Below are 15438 nucleotides of genomic sequence, written 5' to 3'. Positions count from 1 at the left end.
GTACACACACACACACACACACAAATACACGTAAACACACACACACACACACACACACAAATACACAAACACAAATACACACACACAAATAAACACACACACAAATACACTTACACACACAAACACACACACAAATACACACACATACACACACACACACACAAATAAACAAACACACACACAAATACACGTACACACACACACACACACACACACACACAAATACACACACATACACACACACACACACACACACACACACAAATACACTTACACACAAACACACAAATAAACAAACACACACATACACGTACACACACACACACACACACACAAATACACACACACACACACACACACACACACACATGAACATAACTGAAGCTGAATGTGTAATTCAGGGGTTTAGACTGTAAAATAGGTGGTAATTTCAATATTAAAGTCGTCCGGCTGTCTCAGCAATTCTCATGTGGTTTTAATGGCTTAGTTTTGGTGATGCGCAGTAATGAGAGCAGATTCAGTGTTCAGATTTATCTGTTATTCAGTTTCCAAAGCTGCGTTTGTAAGATTTTCCGTGTGGAGAAAGTCGCTGCTTTCACAGACAGCCATGAGTGTGTGTCCGCATTCTGACAGCATGATGTCATTTCCTGATCTCCGGACTGTCCAGTAAGTGAGGAAGTGAGTCATGATGTCAGGAATGGTGGTGTGTGACATCATGATGAAGGCAGTAGTTCAGTCTGTGAGTGCCGAGCACTCTGTCATGTGTTTCTCTGCTGGCTGTGGCCTGATTTCGCATGCTGATTTGAGTTTCTTAAGATTATCAACACATTATTTGATGTCAATGACGACTTATTTTCTTTGCTTTTATGTTTTGGAAAGATTGAAGTCTCCTAAAATGTTTGAGGTCATTTTTATTGGGGAGGTAATTGTATAAATATTGCGTTTATTTTTACTTTCCGCCCCCCTCTCTTAATTTTTTATAAAAGTTCAAGCTGCTAAGGACACTTTAAAGCAAGTGGTGAACGAATGCCAAATTCCTCCTCCAGAGCGGAGACCTTTTATCAACGTTTGCATTTTAAATAAGTGGCAAGAGGAGTGGGATGCATTAGAAAATAATACATTTAGATGAAAAACAACCTGAAATCTCGAATAAAATTAAAACATTTTAAGCCTAGTGTTACGTGGCGGATGCACCTCGCTACTCACATAAGATTAAGGATGACCGCTATTAAAAGAGGTCACCCGGAGTCCCTGTTCCTGCTCCCCAAGCGCACACACACAGGCCAAGTTGTCAAAAAGGGGAATCAGATTTATAAAACAAAAAGATCAATATCAGAATCAGGGAACAAAAAGGCCAAAACGACAAACAAATCAAGGTACGCTACCTAATATTAAATTTCTTACCTAAACCAAAAATAAAGTTCTGTAAATAAAACATACAATACTAACCTCCATAACTAACCACAAAACAGGAGAAAACGGGACAAAAGAAAAGGGCGTTCCCTTTGATCATACAGCCGTAAGGTAAACATTAGCCACAGCTAACACATGATACTGTCCTAGTACCTTATTTAACAGATTAGCTGCGTCCCAAATCGCATACTTATGCACTATTCTACGCCATTCTGTAGTATAAATAGTGTAAGTAGTGCGTTCACACTGAAAACTCTAAAAATAATAAGTGCACTTTGATTACCCGGATGATGCACTCATTCAGCCGCTAAAATTGTGTAATGATGGACACTTCATGCACTCAACGACCGCAGGTTTGCTTACGTAGCGAAAGGAGCGGAGCTATCGGACGCACATGTTGAATAACTTTATTGACCTTATTCTAAAATGCGGAAGTGCGCCTGTTTTCGCGATTGTCTTAGAACTTCCGATTCAGTCGCCTATGGGAGAAATGACTAGGAATAATAAACGGCAGAAAATGGCCAAACTACTTGCTCAACAAACAAATGTTTGCATGACTATACAGACCAAGTAGAATAATATAATAAGAAAATATTAAATTGCAACATCAAGCAGCGTAATGAGCAGTTGTTAACGTCAAAAAATGAATGAAAGTGAATGTGACCGGAAGTCGCGAGACAAAAAGATTCAAATGGCAGCGCCCGCTCGACAGCTGAGAATAAGGTGAATATTGGATGGTGAAAGCAAAATTCTCCTATGAGAGTGATTATAGAGCCTCCCGATGGTGAATGTGGCAATACTCACGGCAGGTATTATTTGATAATTCGGTTGTTTATTTCACCGATTTGGCAACCGTCAAACGTCATCAGGGAAACGGTTTGAATTTCCACTTAGTAAAAAAACATTAGTGTGCCATTTGGGACGACACTACATACATATACTATCCTGTTGAGTGTGTAAAGCGAACAACTGCTGTCAGTCGGTTCACAAAATGAGACGCAAACCGTGAAGAGACAAATGATTTAATAGTTTACAAAGTTAAAATGCAAAAAAATAAACAGTGATTTAATGCCCTGCTACATTTGTTATTCGTAATTTCATATACACATAACCACAATTTATATCATTATAAAGATAAGTGTGTTCATGTAAACACTATAAATGAGGATTCTCCCTCAATCTCCGGGTCTGAATGCAGACTCAGTGCAGCAGCTCTCTTGCCCTGCCTATTTTAACTATTAGCCCTGTTGGTAGAGGTGTGAACCTACACTAGTCTCACGGTTCGGTTACGATTATCATGCCATCGATTCGGTTCAAATCGATATCTCGGTGCATCACGGTGGATTGAAGATGCTTTCCATACACAGTTTTATATTTTCTTCACAGCAGCAGTTCTTGTAGTAAAATGTATGAATATATTTATTTTTATATATTATTTGTAATACAATTTTGTCGTTTAATACAAACAGTCAGATATGTAAACTGTACCTTTAAACAAAACGAGCATTTAGCAAATAATATAAACAAATATAAACATCCAGCTCACTTTCATCCTTGTCTAGTTCTCTTACACCCCTTTGATTGGTCACACCCTCAACAAAAACGGTTGCGATTGGCTCTTGCGCGCTGCGCTCTTCAGATGAGTGATGCTGATAAGCGGCAGGCGGCAGCGGCGATCTCACAGCTGATGTATGATAGACATGGTGGAGAACTCTGCAGACACGCGCTCGATTCTGTATCCAAAAGTAACGCTGTAAAACAGCCGAGAGGAGAAGAAAAGCCACGCCAGCTGGTCCATCGCTCCACAGAAACCTTTTATCAACGCTTACATTTTAAACAAGTGGCAAAAGGAATGGGATGCATTAAAAAACAATAAATTACATGAAATCCAACCTGAAATTTCACACAGAATTTTAAGACATTTTAAGAATCGATTTGATCAAGTCGTTTTACCAGATGTCGTATTGGGCATATGAGAATTACACATGGTTTTTTGCTCCAAGGTGAAAACCCTACTCAGTGTTTGTGCTGCAAAACTCCTCTTACTACAAAACACATTTTACTGGACTGTCCTGCTTTTACTGATTCCAGAAGCCTTTTTTATGTAATGAACTCTTTGAAGGACATTTTTAACAAAGTGAAACCAGAAAAGATTTTAGAATTTTTATCATGTATTAACACAAAAAATCTTATTTAATTGATGTTTTATTTTGTTTGTTGATTTTTAAATTGTATATTTATTGTTGAAAGATTCCTGCCATTAAAATAGCCTTGGTTGCTGACATGGCATTAAATTAAAAAAATACATAATGCATCTGTGTGGAGCTATGGTATGTATTTACATATAATAACAATAAAGATTTCCCTTAAAATATTTTCAGGAAATTCTGTGTGTTCTGCTATTCGTGCTGCACAGCAAACACGAGCAGTCTGATTTCCACCTATTTCAGCCTCCAGTGTCCTGACTTCAGTTGAGCAGCACATCAAACTCCTGTGTTTTCTGTGCGTTTCTGCTCCAGATCCGTCACTTCTGAGTGTCGTTCCCTCATAAGGGAGCTTCCCGTGTAGATGCTAAGAGTCTGACAGGATGCTGCATCTTCAGCTCCCGCAGCTGCTTTCTCATTGTGATTAGCCGTGCTGGAGCTCATAGAGGATCAGCTTTAATATATCAGGATAATCTCAGCTTTTATTCTGCACTAATGCTCCAGACTCGCTCTGGTTGTTCTCTGTGGAGGCGTTCGTCTGACAGTTCAGCGTTTGGTGCATCTGAATATTCAGATAATATTCTAAAAGAAAGCGAGATATTCATACGCAAATATCTCTAAAAGCGAACACCTTTCAGAGGTTTGATTTGGAGTTCATGGATTCATATTTTGGATCTGGGACTAGGGGATATTGAGGGAGGATTCATGTATATTTTTCTTTGTCAGATATTTTTTTAAATGATGTTGAACAGATTCAGAAATTTCTCACAGTATTTCCTAATATTTTTTCTTATTTGTTTTATTTCGGCTACAATAAAAGTCGTTTTAATTTTTTTTAAAACCACTTTTTGGTCAATACTATTAGCCCCCTTACGCCATTTTTTTTTTTTTTTTGTGGTCACTCGCTGTCTTCAAAAAACGAAGACTAAAAGCTCAACTATTTAGTCTCCACTTTCCTTTCTAATTTGCAATTCCCTCTCTGACTCCTCCACTAACTACAAATGAAAAAATACAAATTTTTTGCTTCTTACACTTTCTTTACACACCTAAAACTTGGCTACAGCACTTATTCATTGTTGCTCTTATAGACCTTTTTCATGGCTGCTGCATGGAGGGCGCCATAGCGACCAGCGTTTTCCGGTAGAATGCTAAAAACTTCCGTTTACAGCGTGTACAACTGGTAATTTGCGCTCCGAAAATGGGTTTCAATAACGTTTTTAATGGATAACAGAGTGTTTTTGTGACACACAACTTAGAAATGTGTGTGTTAAAGCCGTTATAATCTGTCACGTGTGGTTCAAGCGCGTCAAAAATACGAGAAAAACGCTCTCCTAGTTCACGTGTCTGCCGTCAGAAATACAGTGCGTGTGTGCGTTCCCGGCTTGTCAGATGTTAGCTCAGCGGCTCACACACACACACACACACACACACACACACACACACACACACGCACACAGAGAGAGAGAGAGAGAGAGAGAGAGAGAGAGAGAGAGAGAGAGAGAGCAAACCAGAGTACTGGCATGAAACTTAACAGGTATGAAAGTCGTGCAATTTACAAAAATCACCAATAAAAGTCTGTTATTGATCCTCTGCTGGCTGATTTGCTGTTCATTCTAATCGTGAGCCGTTTGTGTTTCATTTTGTGTGTTGTTTTTACCACGGTTTGTGTTTTTCTGTCATTTCGAAATGAAACTAGCTTATATTTTCCCTTTGTCAGTTATTAAATCAGTGTGTCAGTGAGACTATGTGTGTGTGTCAAACATTTTGGTGAGCTACATTTGTTTGGGCTGGTTATATATTTGAAATAAAGAGAAAATGTTGACTTTAGCGATGACGAGGCTTCATTTAAACTGCAGAAGATGCCGTCTGACAACGAGGGGAAAACGCCTCACAGCAGCTGTTTTCCATCCTATTAGATGGCATTTCTTTAAATGATCAGTCCAGGAGATGCTGCTGATGGACAACAGTATTAGTTCAAAGAGGATAAAAGCAGGTAAAATAGATTAAAACGATCAATTCAAAGCTGTCCAAATGTGACTGTTTACACGCATCAGCTGCCGACCGGAAGTTCTTCGCATTCTCCTTGCGCATACACGCAAAGCATAACGGGTAATTTTGCGCTCCAAGAAAAAGGTCTATAGTTGTGTAAATTGCTTCCCTATCCTCGTTTTTAAATCGCTGTGGATAAAAGCGTCTGCTAAATGACTAAATGTAAATGTAGTCTACAGAACAAACCTGTTATACAATAACTTGCCTAATTACCAGAGATGGGGGACTCGAGTCACATGACTTGACTCGAGTCAAACTTAAGTCACAAAATTTAGGACTTGAGACTTGCTTGACAAATATCCAAAAAAGACTCGACTGTCATGGCTTGACTTGGACTTGAGTTAAATGACTCTAAATAACTTGTTTATATTAAATACACAACCGTTTGTTATATATTAAGTGGTTAAAAACAAAACAAAACCGAAAGTTACGCATGCGCAGTATTAACAGCTCATCGGTTCTCAGATCGGTCCGAAAGAATCAGTTGAATTTGCTGGACTGGATCATTCGGTTCATTAAGAAGAACCGCTTTAAATGATTCATTCATTTGAAAGATTCATTTGCTATTCGGCCATCAGATAATGCGGTGATGGAAAAACGGAAGGCGCTCCGCCAAATAGCCTATTTTAGCAACAGTAACTCAAATAAGCACTTGATACAACAGAGGTCTGCAGAAGAGCATCTCTGAACACACAACACGTCCAACCTTGAGGCAGATGGGCTACAGCAGCAGAAGATCACACCGGGTGCTGCTCCTGTCAGCTAAGAACAGGAAACTGAGGCTACAATTCACACAGGCTCACCCAAACTGGACAATAGAAGATTGGAGAAACGTTGCCTGCTCTGATGAGTCTCCATTTCTGCTGCCACATTCTGATGGTCGGGTCAGAATTTGGCATCAACAACATGAACGCATGGATCCATCCTGCCTTGTATTAACGGTTCAGGCTGGTGATGGTAGTGAAATGGTGTGGGGGAGATTTTGTTGGCACAATTTGGGCCCATAAGTACCAACTGAGCATCGTGTCAACACCACAGCCTACCTGAGTATTGCTGCTGACCATGTCCATCCCTTTATGACCACTGTGTCTCCATCTTCTGATGGCTACTTCAGGCAGGATAACACACCATGTCATTAAGCGTGAATCATCTCAGACTGGTTTCTTGAACATGACAATGAGTTCACTGTACTTAAATGGCCCCCACAGTCACCATATCTCAATCCAATAGAGCATCTTAAGGTGTGGTTTAACGGGAGATTAGCATCATGGATGTGGAGACGGCAAATCTGCAGCAACAGCGTGATGCTATCATGTCAATATGGAGCAAAATCTCTGAGGAGTATATTCAGTACCTTGTTGAATCCATGCCATGAAGGATTAAGGCAGGTCTGAAGGCAAAAGGGGGTCCAACCTGGTACTTGTAAGGTGTACCTAATAAAGTGGCCAGTGAGTGTATATGGTCAGTATTGCAAAACCATGGTCACTTTGTGGTGATTGTTGACTATGGCTAGCAAAAAATAACCATAGTATTTTTAGTTAAATTGGAGATTGGAAGTCATTGTGATTTACACAACTAAATTTACACAATGGGTAAAAACAAAACATGGCGACTATTAAAAAAGGCATGGTAAACCGTTGTTGTGGCTACTGATCTTTTGTGCTTTGTTGTGTAAATTATTGTCTTCGTGAAGCTCTCGTCTGTATGCCGTGTATTTGTTTCTCTCGGAGTGAACGAGCGAATCTGCTCTCCAACAGGAAGTTGAGCGTGTCAGGACAGGAAGCTGACAGGAAGCTGTTGTGATTGGCCATTGTGTTTCATGCAGGCGTTTTCTCTCTTTATTTGTTTATTGTGTCGGCTAATGGATCATGAGAGTCGGATCTGGATGTAAAGTCACATTCCTGTGGTTTGCGTTGAGAATAGACTGCAGGGGTGAAGCAGAGGTCTGCAGTTTAAACTGATGGAAGTCAAACTCTGTGTTGTAGTTCTGCTTTTAATCCTCAATGACCGCTGCTTTGCATAATAAGTTGTCTTTAAATGTTCAGCACATAATATCTCGAGTTTAAATGGCTTGAATAACACAAGTGTGTGCATACATTTCAGAAGATAAATCTGAGCTTTGGTGAAGTGGAGTTCAATAATCTGCTTTAATTTTAATGCCATATTGTTCTTAGTTTTCTTTATGTATTTATTAGTTTATACAGAGCATTTTGGACGTTATATCAAGATTTGGTTGCTTTGTCATCCATCCTTTATTTATTTATTGATTGATTTATATGCGTGCGCACACACTGTAAAAATGCAGGGTTCCACACAATTCCTTCATGTTGTACCAACACTATTAGGTTAAGTTAATTGTTTTTACAAATTTAAGTAGATTAAGCATAACACAAGTTGTCCAAAACAAACTGAATAATTGTTGATTAAGCTCATTTTGAATGGGTAGTTTTAAAAAGCAGCAAAAATAATTTGAGCACACACACACACACACACACACACACACACACAGAGGGCTTTGTTAGCCTGATTTACACAAACGTAGATGTGAAGTATTATACACATCATTAAATGCTCTTATTCATGGATATAAACCAGTTTTGAGAAAAGAGCTTTTGTTGATGTGTGTAATTTTTCAAAGTTCCTTTTGTGCAAAGCAGGCAAAATTATAGAACAACAAGGCCAGAGTAAAAACCTTAGGAATATAGATCTGAATAAATCTGTCATGATATTATGTACGGGTAAAACCATAGCTGTCTCACAGAAATCTGCCCTAGTGAGAAACTACAGATGTAAACAAAGTGCCTGATGTAAACAATGTACTTGCCTATAGATTGATTTTTAGTACTAATTTATGAAATCTATCGGACAATCCCACCATCAATGTCATAAAATATTCACATTCGACTTGCAAAACAGCATATTTTTGTTATAATATTTTTGATTTTTAATTTATATATTTTTAATATTTATTTTGATTTTATTTATTTATTTTACAATTTTTTATATTTATTTATTTTTATTAATTTTTATTAATAGTTTTGTTAAAATAATATTTAAATGAATACAAATATATATTTTTATTAATTTATATTTTTAATATTTAATTTTATTCATTTATATATTTATATATTGTTATGCATTTTTTATATATATATATATATATATATATATATATATATATATATATATATATATATATATATATATATATATATATATATATATATATAAAATTTATTTATTTATTTTTTTTATAATTTTTTTTTTATAGCAAAAATGATAAAAATATGCTGACAGGCTTTCAATTTCATTAATTTGTCTGTTTTTACACAACATCAGTTTATTCAGCATCCTGAAAAGCTTTCCTCCATTCACAGCATCCTCCTACTTCTCAGCGTCCTCTGCATTTGTCTTTTTATTTATTTCATTATTTCATGCTGTTACCTTGAAGCCTTTGTTAACATTATTCCCATTGGAAACTACACTTCCCATAATCCTCCAGAATGGCTGTTGCCATGGAAACTGGGATTGCTGCTCAACAATGAGTGGACACTGCAGTGAAAGTGAACAGTGTAATGGAGTCCTTCCATTTAAAGGATGAGATTTTATTTCATAAAACATTCCATTTATTGATGTGATTTATCTATTATATTTGTGTTTATTAAATATACGTGTGGCCTTTGTTGTTTAATTGTAGTGTGCGTGTGTGTGTTTGTGTGTGTGTGTGTGTGTGTGTGTGTGTTTAGTAAAGCCCGTAATTATTCATTCTGACTTACAGTTGTTGTTTTTCGTGAACAGAAATGACACCGTCTTCTCCCAAAACACAATAAGACGATGTAGAAGAGGCATCGTGTACAGATATTGTATTATATTATTTTAGCTTTTGTTTACATTTTGAACAAAAAGTAGCAGGTCCAAAATGATCCATACTCTTCTCAATAATCGATGGAAAAGCCGGTAACGCTTTATTTTGATGGTCCAGTTGAGTATTAGTAGATTGTCTGCTTATGATCTGTTGATACTGCTCCATCTGACTATAAGAAACTTTGTAAGTACATGTCGACTTAACCCTAAATCCAACCTAACAGTCTACTTATAATCTAATGAGAATTAGCTGGCATGTAGATGCAGTGTAGCTTAACTTCAACAAACAGACCATCAAAATAAAGAGTGACCGAAAAGCCATTATTTTCTCTTACAGTTATCAAACACTTCCTGTTATTGTTGATCTGCTATTTGCATGTCTCCTCCATTTATCTTTAGCCATGAGCTCCAACTGTTCATCACCCTGATCTTAAGCTCCCTCCACAGAATCTCAATTGGGTTTTGATCAGGACTCTGGCTGGGCCACTAAAGACGTGGACATTTTTATCTGCTGACAATCTCTTTTCCACTATCGCTGTGTGTTTTGGGTGATTGTTGCGCTGAAATGTCCACTGCTGCCCAAAGCCAAGTTTCTCTGCAGACTGCCCGATATTATTGTTGAGAATTAAGATCAATCGCTCCTTTTTCGTGGTGTCATTTGCTGTGATTTTAAGTTTCTTGGTCATCCGGCTGAAAATCACCCCCAAAAACATTTATAACAGATACACATCTTCCAAGCATGAATTTTGTCTTTGGTTTGAAGCACACTAGCTTATAGATTTCCTTAAAATGTACAGTACTCTTACTAACATTAAATAATAATAATAATAATTTTCACGGGGCCTTTTAAGTAATGATAGAACAGAGGACCCGGTCGGACCAGTTCTATCCTATAAATGAAAGCTGCACAAAGCAAATGCTGCTGGTTGTATAAAAGTAATCAAGTCAGAATCTGGCAGCGGTGTGAATAGGAGTTATTAATAGGGATGTAACAATATTGTAAATACCGTCATACTGCAATAGTAATTTTTTTCAATTTTACCGTAGGCGCATGACTCAAAACTATATTTCTGAGAAAAGTTTGCTCAGGCGAATGAAGCGAACGGGAGGTAGCGGGAACTACAATTCCCATCAGCCCAGGCGTGGCCATCATCCTTTGCGGCCTGTTGTCGCTACAGATCCAGTAATGTGGAAATGGAGTGTGCTGCTAGTAGCGGGATGAAAAAGAGCTGGAAACGATCGAACCTAAAGCGGGTTTTAAATCGGATGTGTGGAAGCATTTCGGTTTCTTTCTAAAAAGATTCGAAGAAGGAGAAAAGGTGACAGAGACAAAAACAGTGTGCAGGCACTGCCAGACTGTGGTGAAATATAAGTCGGGGAATACGACTAAAAACAGTCATGGGGACTGCAGAACACAGCACACTGTTCAGATTGATGCAGACATTGACTTGTACCGCAAAGAGACCTCTATCTCACTCATGGTTTGTCCTCTCAAGTGGGGGAAAGACAATGCACAACGTTACCCACTGCTGTCAACCTTGGCTAAGTCATATCTCTCTGTCCCAGAAACCTCAGTCCCAAATGAGAGGGTTTTTTTCTGTTGCAGGGGACATTGTAAATACCCAGAGATACCAGCTTTTACCAGATTATATTTATATGATAATTTTCCTTAAATAACCCATCTCTATCTAAGTGAGTGCGTGATTAAATGTTGAATGTGATGAGTTTCCAACAGTACTAAATTAAAACTTTATTTTTTTTTTATGGTTTAATAGTTTTTTGTTAGTAAAATTGAAAAATTTAAGTTCCTGTTTTAAAAATTACAGATAGATGGCTCATTTATATGTCATTGATATGTTCAGTTGTTACGTGTTTTATGATGTTAAAGTGGGATGCTGTAACATTTAAGTGAGACAGGTGTAGTGTGCGACAGATCAATAATGAGGCAAGATTCAGTTACTCTCATTTAAAGCTTTTACTCTATAATTGAATTAAAACATGTAACAATAATAAATGGGGGAGAAAAAAAACAAACAAACATTTATAATTATTATCTTTAAACAAAAACAACGAGTGTAAGCCAAATCAAAGAAATTAACAAAACAAAACAATCCTTAAATCTAATGTCTAAACTAGGCGTCAAAAAGAAACACAAATAAAAACCGAGATCTTCAGTGTGTACGACACCCGAACTAAACTAATCAAACTACAAAACTCAAAAATACACGGGTGGCAAAACACTCAAACTAATCTAACAAAACATCAATCTAAACTAAAACAAAACAAAACGGATAAGTCCGCTAAATTTTAGTTTAGAATCACACAACCATCATCATATTATGTTACTTAAAGCCAACAAAGTTCAACAAGCAACTCGAATTATCACAGTAACTGAGAGATCACAAAATAGACGAAGCATTTGCACAAACAAATTGCGTGAAGCACAAAGGGTACGCCGAGGCAGGGCGCACACCACACACTGGACTGACAGGGCTTTAAATACTTGCGGCTCGTCCTGGGATTGGTGGAACCAGAGAGCGTCATAATGATGATGGACAGAATAATAAACCAATAAGAAACCTAGGGTTGAGCAAACGGAGAGGAGGGTGAAAAAAAAACATAAATCATAACATCAGTGCTAAGGTAAATAAACACTTTTGGCACTTTTTTGGAGTATTTTCATTAGTTTAGTTTTTCCTGTAAATTATTCAATAAATACCGTACCGTGCCATTCATACCGAGGTATTACCGTACTGTGAAATTCTGATACCGTTACATCCCTAATTATTTATACACACATTTTATGATAAGTGGTTTAAATAATCATTTGACAGCAATAACGTTTTTGTTTATTTATTTCATTATTGGTGGCCCCTATGTATGCATTTGTTTTCTCATATACACTTTTTTTTTTTTTTCACTTATACACCATTTAAACTTTAAAAAAAAAATGAAATAATGAAAGCCTCTTCCAGTAGAGTCTTGAAGCAGTGTGTTTCTGAGTTCATTTGATGTTATAATCCCTCCATTGACTCACTGTGAGCTTCAGTGTTTATAGAGCTTCATAATAAAGGCTCTTTGTTTGCTTGGTGTAGTGTTGAAATGCTGTGTGTGTGTGGAGCATCACGACACTCAAGATGCTCCTGAAAGCCACACATCAGTCATCTATGATAATATAATAATAATAATGCATGTTTGTGTTAATAATAGCTCATTTACTCAGACAGATCATACAGAGCTGCTGTGGATCAGAGTGTGATTTCACTAACCAAGAGAATTAAGTATGATTTAATACCGTTGTGCAGATTTTACTGTGAATGTTAAAGTGAATTCAACACCACACCAGAAATGGTTATTGTTCCAAATGTCCTTTGACATTACACTCATGAGCTTGTACCGAATTGCACTGCAGATGTGATGAATAATGGATTGAAACTTGAAGCTGATGGGATCGATTCTCAAGGGAGAAATACCTTTTATTTTGTCTGTTTTGATTTTGTTTGAATTGTTTTTCATTTTTCTATTATTTTTTATTATAAAATGTTATTATATATTTGTCTTATTTTTATTCATTTATTTTATTTTATTTTGTTCCTGAGGAACACAGTATGGTATCCCAGATGTGAAAAATGCATCTGAAATTGTTCAAGCAAATGATTAAAAAGGCTACAGAATATTTATACTGGTTATCCTTTTTTGTCTTTATAAAACTGAATATTTATATTAATTAATTTTTTCCCAAACATTTATTGGGGTGTACTAATTGTGATCTTGGGTTATATTATTGTATATTGTTATATTGGTTTCAGTTTTGGATTTATTATCCTTCCTTTATTAAAAAATATATTTTATTTATTTATTTTTATCTATTATTATTATTATTATTATTATTATTATTAGTCTGTTAGTCTCTTATAAAGTCTGTTTTTTATTTATTGTTAATAATATTATTATTATAAATCTGTATTATTATTATTATTATTATTATTATTATTATTATTATTATAAATCTCTTTATTTATTATTATTAATATTATTATTATTATTATTATAAATATTTTTTATTTATTATAATTATAATAATAATGATTATTATAAATATTTCTTATTTATTATTATTATTATTATTATTATAAATCAGTTTATTATTATTATTATTATTGTAAATCTTTATTTTTTAATTATTGTTTTATTTATAATAATAATAATAATAATTATTATTATTATTATAAATCTGTTTTATTATTATTATTATTGTTATAAATCTCTTTATTTTATTATAAATCTCTTTTTATCATAATGATTATTATGATGATGATGATGATGATGATGATGATTATTATTATTATCATCTTTATTTTATTATTGTTTTATTTATTTATAATACTACTACTACTACTACTACTAATTATTATTATTATTATTATTATTATTATTATAATTATTATTATTATTATAAATCTGTTTTATTATTATTATTATTATTATTATTATTATTATTATTATAAATCAGTTTTTATTTATTATTATAAATCTGTTTTTATTATTAATATTATTATTGTTAATCTGTTTTTATTTATAATTATTGTTATTATTACTATTTTAATCTATTTATTAGTTGTTGTTTTTTCTCCATACAAAAAAAGGAAAGTGTTCAAGTTCAGTTAAATTTATTTCCAATAGTTCAGTTTAAATGTAACCCAGAAAAGTTCAAACTGAAACCTCAGAATTTAGTGTAAAGTCCTGTGATTTTCATTGCATGTGTGTGATTATCTGATCTCTGAATAGCTTGTTGTCGTTTCTTTATCAGGTGGAGAAGCGTCTGGAGTGTTGTGCGGTGAACCTTCAGCTCCTCTGAGACGATGTCAGCCTGCTATAGTGTATGATGAAGGTGCAGGAGAGCCACAGCCCAACCATGAGGTCAGTTCACCAACACACACTCCACAGCAGGACCTGATTGAAACACGCTATACCTCACTACACCACTGACTCAAAATAAGACTTTTACTTCCAATAAATGCCAATACAGACAATGCATCAATACAGACATAAACTATTTATTTTATATAAAAATTTAAATTCACATCGTGCATAGCACTGCATAATAATCTTATTTTAGTGTTCAGTGGTTTAAAATTTATTATTTATTTATTATTATTATTTTTTTGGTTACTTTGAATTAGATTTAGTTTATAATCTTGGTGTTATTCGTTGTGTAAATAATGATTTTATAATTCTTTTTGTTATTTTGGTCTTTAAGCGAAGTGAAAAAACAGCTAATGAAAGTATTTGATCTATTTTTATTCATGGTTTATATTTGTTATTTATTTGATTATTTTAAAATGTGCTCATTTAATAGATGCTTAATTTATAGAATTCTTTTCAAATACGATTTAACAATAATTTACTAAATTACACTATAATATTGGCCTAACTATGACTATACCAATATGTAATATTAGTTTCTATGGTAGTGTTTATATATATATATATATATATATATATATATATATTAATTTGTAGATGCTTTTGGTAATGTTCATATATTTATTTTCTAATATGATTTAACTATAGTTTACTATATTTAACTATAATTATATTAACTATAATAAACTATATTACTTTAATATACCTGCCTTTACTATACCAATACGTAATATTAATTGATAGTTTATTTTTATATATATTTTATTTATTATTTTGTAGATGCTTTTTTTAATGTTAATGTAATTATTTAAATGCTTTAACTTAAATTTACTATATTATACTATGGTAAAAATTTGACTTTACTGATATATAGTTAGTTTCTACATTAATATTTCGATTGTATGTTTAAGTCTAAAGACTGAACATAAAATATATTTTATTTCTACAAAATATATATATTCAAACATTTTCCTTTTTCCTT

At 34.5% G+C, this 15438-nt stretch overlaps 1 protein-coding gene across 2 annotated transcripts in view; it reads left to right on the top strand.

Moving 5' to 3' along the window:
• Nucleotides 1–15438, top strand: part of jpt1b (Jupiter microtubule associated homolog 1b) — a 38072-nt gene that overhangs the window by 9659 nt on the left and 12975 nt on the right. For both annotated transcript variants that reach the window (XM_087242386.1, NM_205613.1), the window contains 1 exon segment: nucleotides 14341–14450. In XM_087242386.1, the coding sequence (XP_087098512.1) occupies nucleotides 14341–14450 (110 nt within the window).

Source organism: Danio rerio, chromosome 3 (assembly GCF_052040795.2).
Source record: "Danio rerio strain M-AB ecotype USA chromosome 3, GRCz13ab, whole genome shotgun sequence".
In the NCBI taxonomy this organism is placed as follows: domain Eukaryota; kingdom Metazoa; phylum Chordata; class Actinopteri; order Cypriniformes; family Danionidae; genus Danio; species Danio rerio.
This window is presented reverse-complemented; position numbering and strand designations above follow the sequence as displayed.